Source organism: Carcharhinus amblyrhynchos, chromosome 19, assembly GCF_965287045.1.
Source record: "Carcharhinus amblyrhynchos chromosome 19, sCarAmb.v2.hapA, whole genome shotgun sequence".
In the NCBI taxonomy this organism is placed as follows: domain Eukaryota; kingdom Metazoa; phylum Chordata; class Chondrichthyes; order Carcharhiniformes; family Carcharhinidae; genus Carcharhinus; species Carcharhinus amblyrhynchos.
This window is the reverse complement of record NC_137342.1, coordinates 26,727,513-26,749,908: the sequence shown is the minus strand read 5'-3', so window position 1 is coordinate 26,749,908 and position 22,396 is coordinate 26,727,513. Positions and strand designations below refer to the sequence as shown.

Genomic DNA, 22,396 nt, shown 5'->3' with positions numbered 1-22,396 from the left:
ACTGGTAAGTAAAATATAAAATGTTAGAACTGGAAGTCTGAAACAATAAACAGCAGCAAATGTTGGAAACACACACAGCTGGTCAAAAACATCCGGCACATTCTGTTTTAATTTGTCTCTTCTCATCCTTTATTAAACAACATTATCAAGTTGGGGGGAGTGTTCCAGTCTTCCCCTTCCTTTGTGACAAGTAGACAAGATCTATCATATCACAGAATCTCTACAGTGCAGGAGACGACTATTTGGCCCATTGAGTCTGCACCGATAACAAATCCATCTAGCCCTATCCCTGTAACCCCACATATTTACCCCACTAATCCCTTTAATCTACACATCCAGGGACACTAAGGGGCAATTTAGCATGGCCAATACACCTAACTAGCACGTCTTTTGGACTGTGGGAGGAGACCAGAGCCCCCAGAGGAAACCCACACAGACATGGGGAGAATGTGCAGATTCTGCACACAATAACTGAAGCCAGGAATCAAACCCAGGTCGATTCCTGGCTTCAAACACTGTGTGCAGAGGCTGCACATTCTCCCGTGTCTGCGTGGGTTTCCTCTGGATGTTCTGGAGCTGTGAGGCAGCAGTGCTTAAAAATTGTGCCACTGTGCCACTCCAGGACCTGTTGCATTATGTCCATTCAGGTCACATTTAAATGAATCCCTACATAACCAAAGTTACTGATAAGATGATGCACAGTTTAAAAAAAATCAGATTGTAATGACAGCAACTCTAGGATAACAGCTGTGACATTTAAAAAGTTTAACAATTAGTTTCCATTTAATCAAAGGTCAGACTCATTGATCAAAGTGAAAACAGCCAAAAGACTTAAAACTCCACATTCTATAGTTAAGCTGATCACCACTAATTACTACTCTCATCAAACATTTATTAAGCCCATTCTTTGTGAATGTTCCGAAATTAATACATTTTTAATTGACCTTACCCTGAGAGGACTTTGGATCATTCTGCAACTTTCACATATTTTATCACAAGAAGAACATTCTTTCGCTTCTTCCAAATACTTTTATGCATCAAAGTGCATTTGAAACATTATCTCCAACTGTAGCCTTGCAAAAATTATCAAAGGACAATCGCCTCAGAGCTCTTTTATCACACTTTAATCTTTCGGCTTGAAGAGGCAGAACTAAGAAACCTATAATGACACTGTTCAGCAAATGGTTTTTGAAATAATGAGGGGGAAAGATAAAGTGCGAGTTAGTCAATTCCACAAAATGGAATAATAAATTTACAACAGAGAACTGAGCTTGCAGAATGAAACATTGACTAGCTATCCAGTTGACAATATGGGCAGTGAGCAGAGATAACCTTTTTGATGGCAGGTATTAAAAAAAATGGAGTCTCCTGGCCTTTTTCAAACACTTCAAAATGTTATAGATGAGGTGAACCATGAACATTACCCTCAGACAAGGCTGGATTATTGGACCAAAGGCCATAACCACAAACTACTGAAAATATAGGCTGGAATATGAACTTAATGCATGGCCCTGCACTTTAATGACGTGGATATGCCGGCGTTGGACTGGGGTAAACACAGTAAAAAGTCTGACAACACCAGGTTTAAGTCTAACCGATTTATTTGATAGTGAACTCACTAGTTTGAGGTTTGAAGAAGAGGGAAACCTCGAAAGCTAGTGAGTTTACTATCAAATAAATCGGTTGGATTTAAACTTGGTGTTGTCAGACTTTTTCCTGCACTTTAATCCAGTGGTCATCCTTCATGTATGAGCTTCAGAAGGATTTACAGTTAGCTATCCATAAGGATCCACACAGTTGTTTATTATTTGAGGATGGTAGGTGGGCATCACAGGTGAGGCGGCCCATCTCTAATTAACTCTCTGGTGATGATTAGCCGCTGCTTTTAACCACTGCTTTCCATTTGAAGGTACTCTCACATTGCAGTTAGGTAGGGAGTTCCAGGATTTCAACTCGTCAAAGTCACAGTGATGCATTTCCGAGTCAGTATGATGTGCGATTTAGAAGGGAATTGGAGTTTTCCTATGCACCTGCTGCCTGTGTCTGTCTAGACAGCACAGGTCATGGAACAGTGTTGTTGAAGAAACCTTTAATTGGTGAGTCGCTGCTATGCATATCAGGGATGGTACACGCTGCAGCCAGTGTGCCAGGAATGGAGGACGTGAATGTTTAAGATGGTGATGGGATGCCAATCCATCAAGCTGATTAGTCCTAGATTGTGTTGAGCTTCTTGAGTGCTGCAGTTATCCAGGCCAGTGGAGAGCATTCCAGCACACTGCTGGCTTGATGGACAGGCTCTGGGGAGTCAGGTGGTGAGTGCCTTGCCACAAAATTCCCAGCCTCTGACCTGCTTTATAGCAAGAAGTCTCACAACACCAGGTTAAAGTCCAACAGGTTTATTTGTAGCAAACGCCACTAGCTTTCAGAACTGGCCATTCCTTTGTCAGAAGGGTGGAAGTTCTGATCACAATGTGGATGTGCTGGCGTTGGACTGGGGTAAACACAGTAAAGAGTCTGACAACACCAGGTTTAAGTTAAATCGGTTGGACTTAAACCTGGTGTTGTCAGACTTTTTACTGTGTTCTGATCACAAACAGGGCACAAAGACACAAACTCCACATCATGACTGCTTTGTAGCCACAGTATGTGTGTGGCTGGCTCAGTTAAGTTTCCAGTAAATGGTGACAGCAGGATGTTGACAGTGGGGGATTCTTTGATGGTAATCACTGAATGTCACAGGGAGATGATTAGACTCTGTCTTGCTGGAGGTGGCCATTACCTGGCAGTTGTATGGTTGAAAGCTGAAACTATTAGGCAATATCCATGTATGTGCGACTTCCAGCAATAGTGGCTGCTGAGGGGTAATTCCAGGCACTACAGCTGAGCTCTTCTGGTTCTTAAATATTTGGCCATTTATAGCGTATAAATGGTTTAAAAACATGGCAGTCACAATGTAACAGGTATATCTACATATTATCAATTTGTATTACATCCACACAGACGCACAGTTCATGTGTTTCTGATCAAGAACGTCAATTAAATAATATATAGACAAAATGGCCACATTAATACACAAACATACACAAAGGCCGGAATCTTACCACTGTTCACGCTGGCAGGATTTTCCCATCCTACCACAGTGAACAGAGATATAGCTAACTGCCAAATTCTCTGACTTTGCTGCAGCAGGAATGTGGCGTGAACAGCAGGTAAGATCGCACCAAACTCTTCAATCGCTGAAGCAGTCAGAATTGCAGGAAGTAGTGAATCCAACAATGGACCACACAAGGATTTGCTTAGAAAACTTGTGCATGCACATGGATACATGGGCAGTCCTTTGATGCAGCCCAACACTGATAGGGAATGTGTTTACACCAATAATTTTCTTTGCATGGGGTTTTCTTAGTCAGAGCTGAAGAAAGGCATAATGAATCGCTCTTACACATTCGTTTTGCAACATAGCCCCTGGAGAAGCTTCTCTATCAAAAAACACTCACGGTGGAGCAGAGGGTCAGATTTTGGGAAATAATTTTTTAAATTATTCATTCGTGGAACATGGATGTCGCTGGCTGGCCAGCATTTATTGCCCATCCCTAGTTGCCCTTGAGAAGGTGGTGGTGAGCCGCCTTCTTGAATCTCTGCAGTCCACGTGCTGTGGGTTGACTCACAGTGCTGTTGGGGAGGGAATTCCAGGATTTTGACTCAGCGACTACAAAGGAATGATGATGTATTTCCAAGTCAGGATGGCGAGTGGCTTGGAGGGGAACTTGGAGCTGGTGGTCCCATGTATCTGCTGCCCTTGTCTTTCTAGATGAAAGTAGTCGTGAGTTAGGAAGGTGCTCTCAAGGATCTTTGGTAAATTGCACATAAATAATCATGCCAACATGTCTCTTCATCTTAGATGTAATGACCACAACAAATTCAGAAGAGGGGATTCCCCCGACATCATTAATTGCACAACCCAGAACAATCGGTTATCTCATCATTAGCGCAAACTTCACTCTGATCAAGATGTCCAGCTTTCTCGATTTGTAACTCTGTTAATCTAAGTTGTTCTTAGTACCTTACTTTTTAGGATTTCCAAACTGAGTCACCATTTATAAATGATTTATTTCCTTTGCGTCAGCCATTACATAATACGATTTTTATTGTAAATACAGTCCTGCCTAATGCTAATGTTTACTCCAAACCCAACGAGTTGATACAGACAGGCATCATCATTCAGACCTAAATTTATACAAAGCTGATGAGTAATTTTTACTGCACTATCTTAATGTCAAACAATCTGTTCTGAAGCACATCCGCTCCAAACAAGGAGTTACTGCGATTTAAGAGTTCACACATGTTCTCACGATAAAACAAATTAGGTGGTCACTTGTTTTATTCAACTTGTGGCTCAGAATAGTTATCACTTACATGGAGAGGCTGCTATACTTCAAAATAAAACACTGTGTAAATAAAGGAAAAGAGCAAAATACGGTGGGTGCGGGAATCAAACAAAAACAGAAAATGCTGCAGAAACTCCGCAGGTCTGACAGCATCTGTGGAGGGAGAACAAAATCCACATTTCAAATCAGGTTAACTCTTCATCAGAGCTCTGAACAGCTCTGGAGTGTGGGGGGAAACCGGAACACACGGAGGAAACCCACGCAGCCACGGGGAGAACGTGCAAATTCCACACTGACAGTACCCGAGGCAGGAATTGAATGCGGGCGCCTGGTACTGAGGCAGCAGTGCTAACCATTGTGCCAGCCCATGGAATTTAGCAGCTTCCCTGGAATTTCTTTCATTTTAATTTTAATTCTGTTCATCTATAAAATGGAGAACTTGCATCTACCTTTCAACTTACGGAAATAAATAATAAAGAAATGAACAGCAATTATTTTGACTTCATTTGGTGTGGATCACATGTGTCCAGCTTCAAACAGAAAAATATAAGCCTCCCTAGTTCATCCCCGGAATATAATTTTATCTGCTGGTATAACGCATTAAGAAATGCAAATAAGGCATAAAGCTCTAAAGTAACTTGGTTCTTTGCTTCAAAGCAACTTACGAATTTAACATGAAATATCTGTACACATTTGCCTGTTCAAATATTGTACAATTCCTCTTCCATGTTTCAAAACATCTAGCATTCAATTATTTTTCATTGAGAAGAATAAGAACTTAATTATGATTCAGTGCATCAGCCCCACCCAAGAGCCTTAGCCAATTGTAAATGTATCAAGGTTTTGGTCGATTACTCACTAACGTATGAAGAAGATTCAGTTGAACTTCAGGAATTTCTAGTGACCCCTCAAGATGTTCCATCTTTTAAAAGTCAATGCAGCCTGTCATTTGGCATACGGAAAATTCCCGAAAACAGTTCCCACTGCATCAGCAAAGCAGCCAGCACAATTAAGGACCCCACACATTCTCTCTTCCACCTTCCTCCATTGGGAAAAAAGTCTGAGATCACGTACCAACCAACTCAAGGACAGCTTCTTCCCTGCTGCCAACTTTTGAATGGACCTACATTGCATTAAGTTGATCTTTCTCTACACCTTAGCTATGACTGTAACACTACATTCCGTACTCTCGTTTCCTTCTCTATGAATGGTATGCTTTGCCTTTATAGTGCACAAGAAACAACACTTTTCACTATATGGTGATACATGTGATAATAAATCAAATCAATGATAATAAATCAAATGGTCATGAATGTGATATGAAGGAAAGTACACATATATTCATCAGCTGGACTACTTTACAAAGTAATTTATTTAGTGCTTTACTGAGTTATCAAGAAGGCTGTGGTTACATGCTGGCTTCTACAAGTTTCTGAGCAATTTCAAAGTTAATGAAGGCTAACACCTGATGTAATTTAACACTTCTTGCACAGCATAAACATTCCAGCGAAATCAATACAATGGTCCAGACGACAGGCTGTCTGTTCCAACCAACTTCATACAAAGCCAACCCTTCACAGGTCCAAATCTCCAATAATGGTGCTAATGGCCTAAGCATTTACTGTTCTAACACAATGCTTTCATTAAGAGGCCTTCGGTCAATAACCCCAAACCAGCATCACATGACTGACAAGAGGCAGGCTGACTTCCATTAACTATACAGCCCTGGGACCTTAGTCAGTTATTGTTTGATCTCCAAAAAGAATAGAACTCCAAGCAACAGCCTGTGCTGTCTACCATCAAACAGGCAGTAGCATAAAAAACACTAGTCATCTAAACTGCAACTGGTGGGACTTTGGAACTCGTGCCTCTGAGGCTAACTCACCCTACGTACCTTCTCCCACCACGGAAATCTTGCTATGCAAAGATGAATCACCCTGCAATCATCAACTTTCCCTTGGGAGAAACCTTCCATTAGGCTTCTAGACTTTGGACACACAAAACTTTAGCTTGTACTTTATTGCAGTTGTGCCTTGAATCTTCTTCCTTTCTCCTTATCCACCATTTATTGAGTGTGCGCAAATGGGGCAGACATTGCAAAACCCCTGTTGGGTGTCTGTGTGCTTGTATAATAAACTAAGCCTTTTTAAATCATCTTACCTTGAGTTTGCTGTGCAAGTGATTCAAAGAGAATTAGAACACTTTAAATTTAAGGGTCAGGGAAAGTATGCCATCATTTATAAAGGGGGTAATAATAATAGCAAAGCATATTCCTGGTTACAGACCAGGTAGAGAATGGGGAAATCATGGCAATTTAAATCAATCCCCTCCTGTCTGTGATATTAGCTGATGGATGCTTAATAAGGCCACATGATGTTCCTCAATTCCTTACTACATCCCTTGTAAAATGGTTTCTGTTAAAATAATGTACATGAGAACAGTAATAGAAACAAGGAACCGAATAAACATATTGCATCTTTAGCCTAGAAAAACTGTCCAATGCCATTCATAAAAATTAACACTCTACCAGAGGAGGGCAAGTTGATCAAAAGCTTGGTCAGAGGTTAATTTTAAGGACAGTCTTTAAAAAGATGGGTGGGTGTGTGCGCGCGTGCATGTGTGCACACGCAGAAGGATAGAGAGGGAATTCCAAAGCATAGGACCAAGGTGGAGTGAAGGACGGATGCTCAGAAATTCCAAATCAGAAGAACGGAGAGTTCTTCAGAGCCTGTGGGTTGCAACACCCTAAACTTCCAAATCCTAATGTCAACAATAATTTCCACCTTTCTGTAAATCTCAATGCAAAGTCAGTTAGTAATTCTTGGGGCTCGTAGGCCAAGAGATCCCCTTCTCGTCCTGAATGACTAAAATACAAACTTGCACTAAATGCATGAAGAAATTGATTTCCTAGATTCCCTACAGTGTAGGAAGCCATTCAGCCCATCAAGTCTGCACCAACCACAATCCCACCTAGCTCCAATCCCCATAACCCCACATATTTACCCTGCTAGTCCCCCAACACTAAATGGCAATTCAGCACAGCCAATCAATCTGACCCACACATGTCTGGACTGTGGTAGGAAACCAGAGCACCTGGAGAAAACCTATGCAGACATGGGGAGAACATACAAGCTCCGTACAGACAGTGACTCAAACCAGAAATTGAACCTGGGTTCCTAGCGCTGTGAGGCAGCAGTACTAACCACTGCACCACCGAACCGCCCTCGAGTTGAGTGGTTACATATTGAAGTAATAATCAAGCAAATTATGCTGCAAAAAATTATGCTGAAATGGAACTGATCCAGTGCTGGCTTGTAGCATTTCTGTGTTCTGGTTCTTGTTACATGGACACTACAGTTAGCTCGTCTCGCCTGCGTTAATCTGCTCCTGCCACAACTCTTTTGTTCGCCACATATATCATCCCAGTCAACCTGGAGGTTAGAATGCAACAGAACAGAAGGCAGCCTTCTCTAGGATGGATGAGGATATATCTGATTCATGCTCAAAACCCAAAATCAATATGGATAGTGTTCCTTTAAAGAGGATGGCAGCAAGGTGAGAGCCAATGGAACTTTTGCGGTATTCCACACTGCAGCACAAATGGATTTGTTTGGATGTGCGGCAAAAAAATGACCACAGAGGAAAAAAACAAGTAAAATAAAATGACCACTACAATCTGTAAACGGCATCACAGGGTTTCTGTGCATCACTGTCAGCTCTTATGTTCCTGTGAGTGGCCGTGCTTCAGTCCTGCGAAAAGCCAGCAGCTTTCAGGGTTAGTTGTGCAGGCCTGTAACAGGATTAGCACTGAACGTGCACACGTCCTTGAAGAGGAGACAAATAGCTGAGTGCTTCCACAGACACTATAGAAACCACCTGGCCGCCTATATCTTCCATGGGCTCTGCTGACGTCAATGGCTCCCTCGCAAGGAGCAGAGCCAGCAGGTCCCCTCAGCAGCAGTGAGCAATATCTGTGCTTTGCCTGTAGCTATGAGCATCAGTGGCAGGGATGATAGAAGCTCTCACATCTGTGTACCAGACCATTGCCTATCAGCCTTTCAGAACTCTTTCAATTACCAAACAGCAGCTGTTACAACCACCCATTCTTTAAATCTCAAGCAACGTGTTCACAGAGCCAAAAAATGAGAGAAAAAACCCTGCAGGCACCTCAGTATTTCTCCATTTAAAAAGTGCAAAGATCACTCATAACGCCACAACTGCTTTCAATGGTAATTATCAGTGCATGCCAGCAGATTGAGTTAACAATAACCCAGTCAACATTATTTTAAAATATAAATCTGTGCATAAACACCAGATGAGCTTTATAACCCAAGGCTTGTTGGGTTGTACTTAACCCTTTCAGTACTGTGCCCTGCAGCTTTCAAAAAGATGAACTGGTATAAGTTATCAAAAATATGATGTGTACAGCCCCAAATGTGATTTTACAAAGGGATGCAAAATACAGAAAAAAAGAACCTAGTCCGAGTTGTGAAATACATGGAATGAAACAGGTCACTTCAGTGTGCTTCTATCTATGGACTCCCTCTCTCATGGTGCCTCTATTCATTCTTTGATACTTCAATTTCAGGTTTTGTGCATTGTTAAATTGTGACCCTGACCCATTCGCCTGCTGCAAACCCAAAGCAAACTATCCATCTTACATACAATTAGATTGACACAAACAAAATCCCATCAGCTCAATTATGTCACAATTGCCATGGCATCACACTAACAGCTGATGTTCCCACACCTACTATAAGAGTAGAATTCAAATATGAATAAGAGTTTCACAAATATTAATACTGCCAGAGGACTCCTATTACAGGTTCTGAATACTAAATTCATTGAATACCAAACTTGTTTTATGAATGCCTGCGTAGCAATCTTCACAAATAATTATGTGACTAAATAACATTGTATGACGTCCTGATTATTTTAAAAACCTATTTAATTTTAGTAATTTTATGTATCTATCAAAGGCAACCGTCCTGGGAAAGACATACGTTTCAGCTTTCAAAAGCAGCATCAGGAGAGGCCAAATACAGCACAGTCACAGAATAAAGTTCCTTTTGCTCTGTTCCATTCTACAGCCTCAACCTATCCGAGAGTCTGGTGTGCTGCATGAAATTCACTTCTTGTCAGTTTCAGAACAATGCACTGAGCCAAGAGCTATTCCATATTATGGAACCATCCTCACTGGGAACTGGGCTGACCAGGACAAAAATACGTTCCCTATAGGACACAGCTGGCGAAGAGCTGGAACTTTCATCCGAGATGGATTCAAAAATTTTTCTTCACATCTGCCAGGGCTGACGTAAGAAGTCCCAAAAGGTGTAGGAACAGGGCACTAATCCAATGCACTTCACAATGACTTCGTTAAATCACATTAAGTGTTGCTGACTGAAGCGCTATTGAAGGCAACAAAGCCCGACAGAAGAATAAAATTGAGAAACACAGTGATAGATCTGGGTGGTCTCATGGAAAGTAAATAAAAAGAGGCTGACTTAGGTTAATTGTATATCAATGTGTTTAATTAAATGCCAGTAGAGGGAATTAATTTGAATTTCTCTTGAGTACATATGAAGAGACACCCACTGAAATTATAGCAAGGTTGAGCTAGAAGGTGTAAGCGTTCACAGACTGAGGTTATTAACATGATGCTTCACCATGTGCAGGAAGCCAACTGAAATAATACTTCAACAAATAGAGTTCTAGAGTATAAAAACAGAGAAGGAATGCAAAAATAAGCAATTTCTTTCTGTTGAGCAGCACTTAGTTGAGACCAATTGTAGAAATTACAGATTAACAGGTCTAGTCAGAGGAGAAAGTCAAGTTGCAATAAAAATATTAGGATTAATTAAATACTGGGTAATCTTTGTGGAAAGATGCAAGAATAAAACTATTGTACAATTTCCCCTTTAACAGATTTCTTTGCATATTTTCTTCTAATTTCCTACTATTTCATTTCTTTCAAACTCCATTTTAAATGCATCACATATTGAAGCAAAAATTCCACTGGTGAATCTATTAATTCATTGCCCTGATTATTGGAATATTTTCTTGACCAGTTCTCTTAGAATCATAGAATCCCTATGGTGCAGGAGGCTGCCATTTGGCTCAAGTCTGCACTGACAGCAATCCCACCCAGGTCCTATCCCAGCAACTGCACGCATTTACCCTGCTAGTCCCTCTGACACAAAGGTGCAATTTAGCATGGCCAATCAACTAACCCACACATCTTTGGACTGTGGGAGGAAACCAGAGCACCTGGAGGAAACCCACACAGACACGGGGAGAATGTGCAACCTCCACATAGATGGTGACCTAAGGCCTGTAACAGCTTTCTTTATTCACATTAGGTCATGACAACAAAAGCAGACGTGTAAAATGAAATCAGTTCCTGTTCATGTAAACAAGCTTCCATCTGTCTTTTTGACTGAAAAGAAGGCTAAAGGATGGTGAGTGGCACTAAGCTCTTGCACTAAGCATGTTGATATCAAACGCTGAGTCGAACGCTATTCTCCATCAGCCATACATATTAAATGTCAAACTTAGAGTAGCTGCCAATATAAAATTTCCCAACACTATCTTTATGTACTTTGAGTGAAACCTTCAATTACAGCTGAACTGTAGGACTTGTCTCGGAGTGGGTTTAGTCTACTTTTCTTTCATCCTAATGGGATCCATTTGCAGTCAGGGGCAGAGCATTGGCAACTCATCATTGCCTTTTGGAAAGCTGCCCGAGAATCTATGAATTTCTGTAGCGTGAATTTCCCCCTTTCCAACATCAGTTTGAATCTGGCACCAAATCAGGGGGATCTCCAGCAGGAATGTTAACATTAATCATGGAAAACCAATAGTGCAGGAGGCTATTCGGCCCATCAAGTCTGCACCAACAATAATCCCACGCAGGCCCTATCCCTGCAACTCCATACATTTATCCCGCTAATCCCTCTAACCTACACATCCCAGGACACGAAGGGGCAATTTAGCATGGCTGATCAACCTAACCAGAAAGTCTTTCAACTCTGGGAGGAAAACGGAGCACCCGGAAGAAACCCACGCAGCCACGAGGAAGTGAGCAAACTCCCTACAGAGAATGACCCAAGGTGGGAATCGAACCAAAGTCCCTACAGCTGTGAGGCAACAATGCTAACCACTGTGCCACAGAGTGCAAGATTTGTGACCAAGTATTCACATTAGAGAAAACCAGAAAGTTACAGGAAAAAAATCTTTTTTTAAGTTTTACAAATAGCAATGTAAATGATTGGGATAGAAGTATCACAGGCAAAATATGGAATTTCTTATCATGGAGAAATTTGACATTCAACAAATATAACATTACTCAGTTGTGACATTCTTTATTAGTAATTATAAAATTAGAAAAATTCTAGATACACCTCATTCAAAAATGTTTAATATTTTCTAGGGTTTTTATAATGGGACTAACAGCATAAAAAATGTTCAGTGGTTTCTAATTGATTGTAACTTGATATTGCATCTTCTGGAGAAGTGTAGAATCATTGACAGCAACCTTTGGATTTTGATTCTTTTTATCGATGCATGTACAGACTCCACAAGGTACTGTCAGTTTCAGGTGAGTAATAAATGGATTGTTTGCCCATTCTTATTATTGAGAAACCCAGGGACATCACCGCTCACACCTCTTCTAATTGGCAGAGTGAAGAAACTTTCGCCCTCCAGTTTGGGTTGGACAAAGCAAAATGACAGCCTGCATAACCCACATAATTTTGCGGGGAGGGGGTGGGGAGCACTGTTCCACAGAATGATAATGTTCAGTTTTACATCCATGACTCATCCCGCAGTGTGCTGCGCTGTTCTGGACAAAGTTGAGCTCAGGCAGGTCCCCATGGGAAGAGGAAAATAACCTCAGGAAAAGGAAGAGAAACTGGTAATTACCTTGAAAAAGTAATTAAATCAATGCCATTTCTATCCTTCCTCCACAACCCAGGAGCAAAAGCTCCTAATTACAGCACTTAGCAGATGTCATGGCAGTGCAGGTGCCTTAAGCAGGTGACTGACCAATGAGCACTGAGCGATGTAATGAATGGAATTACTTCTTGCCAAGGATCTGGATCCACATAGATCTCCTTACTTTGCTTACTGTTTTAATGTTTATGAGACAACTCTACACTTAGCCTGCCCAGTCTTGATTTATCGCTTGTTAAGTCCCCCTAGAAAGTTTACAGGGTTGTACAATTCATTATCTTCAGCTAACTACACCACCACCTCCCCCCCCAACCCCCAACCACGCTCCTCAAATTTGACTGACAGTATTTCCTCTGTTCAATTCAAGATGGGCAAATTAGTTTATTCTGCAAAGTTCACTGTGCAGAAATGAGCAATTTTAAACCATTCAAGCTAAGTAGGACATTTACAAATGACTGCATTTATTCTTCCTAGGACCTCGTAATATGGTGTGTACTAACTGTAAAGTAGTGCAGCTATTGATGGGCTAAATGCACATTGGATATATAAACGCTCATTATCCACTTAACATAGTCTAATATATGCTTCTAATCAACTAAGAAACTTTAAATGAATGTCCAAACACAATCCATTATCTGCCATTACATCAGATTTACAGAGTGTATTGAGTAGGTCTTGATTAGTATTCCTTTCCAGGTTGATATAAATAGGGCCATTTTCATAGTGTGCAGGGTGCACCAGGGAACTGAATAAAGACCTTTATACTGATCTGTATTTTGTTACACAAATTCAGTAACAGCATTTGTTTTATTAGCATCAAAAAGATGGTTTTAGGTAAAGGTTTCACCCAGCTGTTTGATTGCTGTCTTCCAGAATAAAACATTTTATTGTCTCTTCTAATGCATGTGCAAATGGTCAAGAGTTTCAGGCTGTCCAGATCACCAACAACCTGCCCTGGTCCCTGCACAACGTGCTTATAGTTAAGAAAGCCCACCAATGCCTCTATTTTGTTTCAGGAGACTAAGGAAATTTGGCATGTCTGCTATGACTCTCATCAACTTTTACAGATGCACTATAGAAAGCATCCTTTCTGGTTGTTTCACAGCTTGGTACGGCTCCTGCTCTGTCCAAGATCACAATAAACTGCAAAGGGCCATGAAAAAAGCCTAGTACATCATACAAACCAACTTCCCATTGACACTGTCGACACTTCCCGCTGCCTCGGAAAAGCAGCCAGCATAATCAAGAATGCCCTGGACAGATTCTCTTCCACCTTCCTTCAAAAGTTTGAGGACATGTACCAAAGAACAGCTTCTCCCCTGCTGCCATCAGACTTTTAAATGACTTATGTAAGCTGATCTTTCTCTACATCCTAGCTATGACAGTAACACTACATTCTGCATTCTCTCATTTCCTTCTCTATGTACAGTATGCCTTGTTTGTATAGCACTCAAAAAAACAATACTTTTCACTTTATACCAATATCAAGAAATGGTTTGTGCGCCTGGCCTAAACTTGCACATCATAGACTCAGATGTCTTTCCCTGTCTTATGCAGTCCTCTTACATCTGGGACTTACCTCCTCTATTCCATTGAGCATCTTAAATGCCTTTTCAGATACCTATTCAAGGTTGGAGTGTGCCGGCTTATGGAGAAGTGCTTTTACAACCTAGATCATTATGGAGCACAAGCAAACATCAACTCTTATCCGATTGGAAAAATCTGATACCTAAGAAATGTGGCTCTAGCTCAGTTGGCTGGACAGCTGGTTTTGTGAAATTCAGAACTGAAATCAACAGACCTTTTGCTATCCATCAAATTCTCTGTCCTGCCCACGACAATTCCCATAACGTACAGGACAGGTAAATCCCACCAAAAGTTTCTTTAACATGATCCAAAACAATCAATCTGCCTGTAGGGTCTGAACAGACCACTGTGGGACAAAGCATCCTTCAGCACCCATAAAAGACAAATTAACATTTGGGGAGAAGTCAATTAGTAAGAATTCTGACCTAAGTTCTAAGGAAGGATCTTCTCACCAAACATTAACATGTCCCTTCTGTTTACAGATATTAATGGATCGGTTGTATATTTCCAATGTGTTCTGTTCTTACCCCAGAATGAAAAAGACAGTGGAAACGGGGAAATAGAATTCTGGTCCAACCTGTTTGTCTTTTTGTTTATACTCCTTATGGGAACAAAGTTCAGGCATCAGGTTACCAATTCTATTGCACTCATTAAGGGTTATGGGGAGAGGGCGGGAAAGTGGAAGTGAGCAGCGACAGATCAGCCATGATCTTATTGAATGGCGGGGCAGGCTCGAAGGGCTGGATGGCCTACTCCTGCTCCTATTTCTTATGTTCTTATGTTCTTATCACAGGAACAATTTCACCCTGTCATTTTCAAGAGTTACAGAATTCATTAATTAAATTATAAACGAGTATTCAAATACCCAATATTTTGACACACCAAACGTTGAGAGTTTCCTCTTCAAGGTTCATTGTCTGTTTACTTTAACAATGATGAGTGGAGCGATACAATCAATAAAAAGAACTTCATAAAATGAAATTTGCAAATCTGGCCTTTCAGCGTAGCATTTACCCACATAATAAAAAATTCTGGAAGAAAGGAATCCAGTCTAGGAAATATCAGGCTGGCGATAATGGATACACATTGTCCAGACTTGGCACTAGTTCACATCCACCTATCCGTGCTCAGTGACACCTTTTAAAGCACACACACATTAATAATGCTATATTTTTGTCAATTGTCAACCAAACCATGCAACATTCCTTCACAGGCAGCATCTCAAAAGGAGTTGAAACAATGTTACCCTACAGTCTGAGTCAATACCACAATATATTTAACAGGTCTGTTTGTATCTTTAACATTATTTTTTCGTGTACTGTTCCACGTATTTACACACACTATTGATGTGGCAAAAACTCTGACAACAGGGAACCCTGAGATATTTCTTAAATGTTAACAAAGCAGCTGGAATGGTAACAGAATTCCTGGACTCACCTTCAGGGCTTCCACTTTGTTCCTTAGAAGTTTTTCGATTTCTCTTGCAGCACTTTCCACTAAACGTCGAGCATTGTTTGTCTCAACTGTGTAGTATTGTCTGTTTTTTAAGTAAATCTGCAAAACAAAATGGTGAAAACCATTTGATGCAACTATCTTTAGGGTGCAAGAAACTGCATTCATACAGAGACATAGAAACACACCCTAAGTCAGGAGGACTTAGAGGAATGAGTTAACACCTTTTAAACCTTTGGAGCTTAAGGTTAAACACGAGGAGCCCACCCAAAGATGGGGTCTCCACCAGCAGTGCTAACAATGGTTAGCGCCGCTGCCTCACAGCACCAAGGATCCAGAATCAATTCTAGTCTTGGGTGACCATGTGAAGTTTGCACGTTCACTCCGTGTCTGCGTGGTTTTCTCCCACAGTCCAAAGATGCATAGGTTGGATTAGCCACTGGTAAATGCAGGGGGGCTATGGAGATAGTGTGGAGGAGTAGAGTGAAGGCCCTGGATTAGATGCTTTTTCAGAGAATCACTGCAGTCTCAGTGGTCCGAATGGCTTCTTTCTGCACTGTAGTGATTCTATGATTAGGTATGATATATGGTGAAGAGATTTATTTTATTATTTATACAATGTGTAAACATGTCCCTGAGCTTACATCTTCATACAACTTACAACAGGCAATATTCCCTGGCCACACACGCCCCAAAACCATAAATTGTTACCTGAGCTCAACTGACTTTTGAATGGTCTGCCGAATTTTCTGTCTTGCCAGCTATGATTCCCACGGTGGGCAAGATGGGAGAATTTTGGCCAACATGTTTGAATTTGATATTTCAAGGGAGGGGTGGAGTGGGCAGGGGAGGGGTGGAGTGTCATGAAGCTCCAAATATTCCTGGTCCAGTTGGTCACTAGGCCAAGAGAAAAAATAGAAGGGAGGGGCTGAATTTTGCATTTCACTCTCTCTCCTCCAGCCCAGCAAACCTCTGGAATATCTGTGCCAATCACATTCTGGCCTCCTGACCATCTCCAATTTTAATTGTTAAACATTGATGTTCATGCCTTCAACTGCTAGGGTCCTACTCTCTGGATTTCGCTCCTTAAACCACATCAGCTCTCTTCCTCTTTTTCTCCCTTTAAGCCTGCTCCTCTGACCAAGGTTTTGGTCATCTCTGTCTTAATATCATAGAATTCAGGCCATTGCATCTGCATCGCTTCTCCAAAACAGCATCTTACCCAGGCCCACCCCAACCCAACCCTCCCCACCCTATTCCCATAACCCCGTGCATTTACCATAACCAAACGTTGAGGGTCCTTGGTTTGAGACGAGATGGTGTAAAAACCTTCATGAGAAGCTGCAATGCATCCTGTAGTTAGTCCACACCACAGTCACAGTACACAACTGATGCAGGAAGTAGTTGATAAAGCGTGGACACAAAACCACATCCTGGTTCTTTGGCACAATAAATTAGATAACTTTAAACCAACACAGATAGTGAATACTATTCTTAAAGCACAGAAAAGGTTGGTGTCCCCAATTTCTTTATGCCAAATCCACCCAGAACTCAATAAGAGTGGTTGTAACTGATGTGGAGATGAAACAGATTGCCTGGCTTCAACTGAGTTAAAAAGGAGGCACTCCCATTTGATTGGAGGACAGGTCACCTGACCATTTACGATATGAATTTCTTAAAGGGGCAGAGCCCAGATAAATTTCTCCTCTCCATCTCAACCCCCCATCAAATAATGACAACACCTTACTTATAATTGGAGTTGAACATTGAAAGATTCATAGAGAACATTAACAGACAATAGAACAAATTGAAAACATGTGGAGGTTAAATCAGCTAGTCCCCAAAAATAAGCAAGGAGATTGTAATTCAATCGACCCATTCAGTCTAATACAGGCAGCATTGTAATCATTTCTGCATGTAGCCATCTGCACTGTTCATTGGCTGCATACATAGCAACATGGTTACTTGCAAGTATTACTTAAAGCTAGCTTGTATCTCTTAAAAGTAAGGCTAATGGAGATGCTGAGATCATTGGGAATAGTGCTGTGCAACAATCAAAAATATCTGACCATGGTAGATACAATGTACCAAGACTTTCAGATGTTACCTTGGAAATCTTAGTGAGAAAGGTGGAGTACAGAAGAGGTAGTCCTATATACTTTGTGGGGGCCAGTGATGTGTGTTCAGCAAGTAATGGCATAAGATAGTCGATGTTATGAGTTTGGTTGCAAGAAAGAAGTTTATTGACCACACCTGAAATACAAATGCCATATTCCACCATCTGTACCACTTGCATCAGCAACTTCTCAATCCATCACATTCTATCACTCATCTATCAACAATCTGTAACTGTCAGGACTCATATTTAGCATTCACATTCTTCAACTCACTCTCACTATTAGCATCGTTGCATTAGGAGAAGGGCCATGGTTACTGGATGGGTCGAAGCTAGCTAAGAAGAAATCGGTATCCTCATACCCAACCCTATTTATTTCACCTTACTTTTCTGTATTCCATAGATGGTACTAATGGCATAAGCATGATGAAATGGTTTTGATGCTTGCAGTTCTGTAACATTCCCTCATGAAAGTAAAATTAATCCTTAAGTTTCTGGAAAGGGGTAAATGAAAATAACCAACATGTGCTTTTGGTTGTTAGGGAAATGGAAACTAATTGGGAGGTTGGCTTTCTGCTTGTTGTGGTAACAGGATAGTGGTGTTAAAGCAGTGAGTGGTGGACCACTAAAGTGGAAACCTGCAGCACAGCTGGCAAAGGAGACCAAATAGGCTGATTAAGGAAGCAAGTGTTGTGAAGGATCCAGAAAGAATGTCTTTTGATGGACATTGTGCCCATGAAACCTGAGGTGGGGGGGATGGGGGCAAGAGGGGGTGGTCATGAATGGTAAAGCTGTCATCAGAAGGGACTTCAGCCCTAACTTGCTGCATGGACAGATAATCTAAAACTCTAGCGAGGAAGAACAGAATTTTGAAGGACCTGGTAGCTGCGAAAGTCAGTTGTTCTTACCTGTTGCATCTGATCCACTCCACTAGAGGTACGTACCAACGTTACAAGGTCTTCCTTCATTTTCTCTGCCCATGACCGTATACTGCAAGATGAAAGACACCCGATTAGATCAATGGCTTTTGTCACTAATTGTCATAAATATACATAATAACTGACATATCCTCACAGAAACCTCTGCTTGACTTAATCATGTCAATGACGGTTAGTGAGAACCCAACTTTTTCTAGCTTCTCCCACTATTGGAAATATCTTCTCCATGTCCACTCTATCTAGGCCCCTCAGTATTATGTAAGTTTTGAGAGAATGTTTTTGAGAGAATTCTTGCCTTTGAAAGTGAAGAGTTTGAACCTTGCTCCTGACAGCCCCAGCAAACGGTGACGAGAATAGTGACAGGGGATAATAACTGTTAATAGTATTTTAGGTTGACACAGTTAAACAAAATTAAACAAACTAAGGGACAAATCAAAAGAACAACCCCTTAAAGGGACATTACATCAAACATAATAGTTATTAATGAAGGACTTAAAGCCTATTATTCAAGATATTGACAGAGGTTGGACCTGCTCCACTAAGGAGTCTTCACTGATAAGACTAGAGAATCAAAAATAATTTTGTGCAAATGCATTGGATTTGGGTTCCATCCCAAGGAGCTTTGTCTAGTGGAAGCTAAAATGCATCTCTGTACTAGGACAGTGAATCCAGTGTGGGTACTTGCATCAAACAAGGTACATATTGTAAATGCAAGGTGGAGCTCTTCAGCCTTGATTGCAACTCAGCTAAGAAAAGGGTACTCCAAAGTACCACAGTATTCTCCCCGTGTCTGTGGGGGTTTCCTCTGGGTGCTCCAGTTTCCTCCCACATCCAAAGATGTGTTGGTTAGGCTGACTGGCCATGCTAAATTATCCCTTGGTGTTAGGGGGACTAGCAGGGTAAATATGTGTGGTTACGTTAATAAGGCTTGGGTGAGATTCTTGTCAGTGCAGGCTCGATGGGCCAAATGGCTTCCTTCTGCATTGTAAGGACTCCGTGAAAGTTAAAATCATGAGGAAGGCAAAAAAAATCACCTAACTAATCCTTTCCTAGTAAGTGGCTTAAAAATATAATTTACGAGACATGAAATATGACCATGACAGAGCATAACAGTTGGAGGAATAGACTATAGAACCTCCTCATAAAGCAATTGCACTGGAAGAACATGAGAAGACTTGTATCAGAGTATTAAATCATTGCAAAGCCAATAGCCTATTGATATTATCGTTAGATTATTAATCCAGAAACTCGGCTAATGCGCTGGGGACCCAGGTTCAAATCCCACCATGACAGATGGTGGAATTTGAATTCAATCAAAAAAAATCTTGATTTAAAATCTACTGATTACCATGAAAATCTTGTCCATTGTCAGAAAAACCCATATTTACGAATGGCATAGCAGGCTCAAGGGGCCAGATGGCCTACTCCTGCTACTAGTTCTTATGTTACCACACACACAGCACACTCCTGTGATTTTTTGTGCGTGTAATTAATGATGGGAACAAACACACACTCAAGATTCAAATGGTCACATGGGGTGGGTATCACCCTAATCAGCTTGCTCTGAAATGACTAGAGTAACATTATCACATCAGCTCCTGGGAAAAGTTTGCCAAGGCTACAGCAAAGAGCTTCCAGAATTAAAAATGCTTTTGCTTTACTGTCCAAATTTTTTTAAAAAGAGGTAATGCAATTTGCAATTACGATGAAATAATGTTGTGGCACTAATCATGTCATGTCACTGTCCTCACTTTACTAATCAAAAGAAGGTCCAATGTACAATTTTTGTTAGCCTAATAATACAGTGGCACACTGGTTAGCATTGCTGCCTCACAGTGCCAAGGACCTGGGTTCAATTCCAGGCTTGGGTCACTGTCTGTGTGGAGTTTGCATTTTCTCCGTGTCTGTGTGGTTTTCCTCCGGGTGCTCCGAATTCTTCCCACACTCCAGAGATGTGCGGGTTAGGTTGATTGGCCATGCTAAATTGGTCTCAGTGTCAGGGAGATTAGCAGGATAAATGTATGGGATTACAGGAATAGGACCTGGTTAGGATTGTGGTCAGTACAGATTCGATGGGCCAAATGGTCTCCTTCTGTACTGCAGGGATTCTATGATGCTGTGACATTGCCTCTTTAAGACACCAAGCATTCTACTTATTTCATCTGGAAGATGAACACGGAAACTCATTATTAGATTAAGTAGGTCAAGAAATCCTGCCTTCTCCATCTAAATAAATAGCTAAATAATACAGGCGTGTTAAAAATATTGCTGAGCAAAATGAATGTACATGACAACCCACAGTTCTCTAACACCAGAAAATGCAGACATGGATAGCTTTAATTTGCTAATCCAAGAGAAAAAAAGTCAGTGCTAAAAATAAAGAATCTTTCCTTGGGGAAAAAACAGTTGTCCTAAATAATGCAGAGCATTGAATTATCTAACTGCAGCATTCGAATCATCAAACCTTTGTGTAAACAAAGTGCCTTTTGGTAAACATATATCTAGATTTCTACAAAGCGCATTATTTCTTTTCAATTCTACAGAACAGGGTTCATTTGACACCTTCTGTCAGGAACGGGAAATGGCTGTCCATTCACTAATTAGTCACATATTATTCTTGGCCTCTTTCACCAACGGTAGCTGTAATGTGGCACTTCCTTAAGTAAGCCAGATCTATCCACTGTTGTAAGTTCTCCTTTCTGCTGTTGCCAACTTATAATAATATCTTGTCAGGGAGAAACAAAGGCTTCACTCCCCAGATACTGGGTATCTTGGCAGAGAGTCAGGATAACTGAATACTGACACTAATGCAGATTCCAAACACTAGAGCCTGGCCTGCTAAGGGGTTATATTACAGTCATCAATGTTAACCTAAGCCAGAAATACTGCGTGGACAAGTGATGAAACTGTGCTCCACCTAAACTATAGAATCATAGAATCCTTGCAGTGCAGGAGGAGGCCATTCAGCCCATCATGCCTGTACTGACAACAATCCTACCCAAGCCCGATCCCCGTAAACCCATGTATTTATCCTGCTAATCCCCCGACACTATGAGGCAACATAGCATAGCCAATCAACCTAACCGTGCACCTTCTGGGTAGGGATCATGTCCAAAGTAGAACATAAGAACGTAAGAACTAGGAGCAGGAGTAGGCCATCTGGCCCCTCGAGCCTGCTCCGCCATTCAATATGATCTTGGCTGATCTTTTCTGGACTCAGCTCCACTACCTGTCCACTTACCATAATACTTAATTCCTTTACTGTTCAAAAATGTATCTATCCTTGCCTTAAAAACATTCAATGAATTGGCCTCAACTGGGCTGGGAATTCCACTGGTTCACAACCCTTTATGTGAAGAAGTTCCTCCTCCACTGAGTCCTAAATCTGCTCCCCCTTATTTTGAGGCTATGCCCCCAAATCATGACAGACAAAAGAAGTCAATTTCCAAAATAATTTCAGTACTTTGGAGGCCTTGAGGAAATCCACCACCCTCCTTTGGAGTAAAGGCTTGATGCTCCCTTCGTCAATGTCAGACCTACTGGCGTGTCCGGGTCATGGGTCAATGTTGGTGCCCTGCCAGTGCATTAATATCTTTCAAATTGTGGGATCTACCTACAACCTTTTCAACATTAGCATGATCAATGGTGGACATCAAAAGCATCATGGCATTTATTCCCCACAATTTCAGTGATGCAAACGTTATCCTGTTGCAATAAAAAACATGTGGCGATCAAAGGTAAGGCACCTAAATCAGACATTGCCTCATAGGTTTTAATCTTACTGGCCTTTCTACCAGCAGCTGTTTATCAATACAGAATACAGTCAGTTATCTACTCCTGCCACGAATGAACCAACACAATGAAAGTGGCCCGAAGCAAAACTCTATCTCACAAAACCAGTTACTCTTCAACACCCCACATGTCAATCCCCATGCTGGACCCTCTTGGGTGCTGCCTTATCTCTG

General features: G+C 41.2%; 1 protein-coding gene across 7 annotated transcripts in view; it reads right to left on the bottom strand.

Moving 5' to 3' along the window:
• LOC145355386 (voltage-dependent calcium channel subunit alpha-2/delta-1-like) overlaps window positions 1-22,396 on the bottom strand; it is a 627,920-nt gene that overhangs the window by 552,491 nt on the left and 53,033 nt on the right. For all 7 annotated transcript variants that reach the window (XM_080207404.1, XM_080207405.1, XM_080207407.1 and 4 more), the window contains exons 2-3: window positions 18,402-18,483; window positions 15,363-15,479 (exon numbers count right to left, since the gene is read on the bottom strand). In XM_080207404.1, the coding sequence (XP_080063530.1) occupies window positions 15,363-15,479; window positions 18,402-18,483 (199 nt within the window). The remainder of the gene's footprint in view (window positions 1-15,362; window positions 15,480-18,401; window positions 18,484-22,396) is intronic.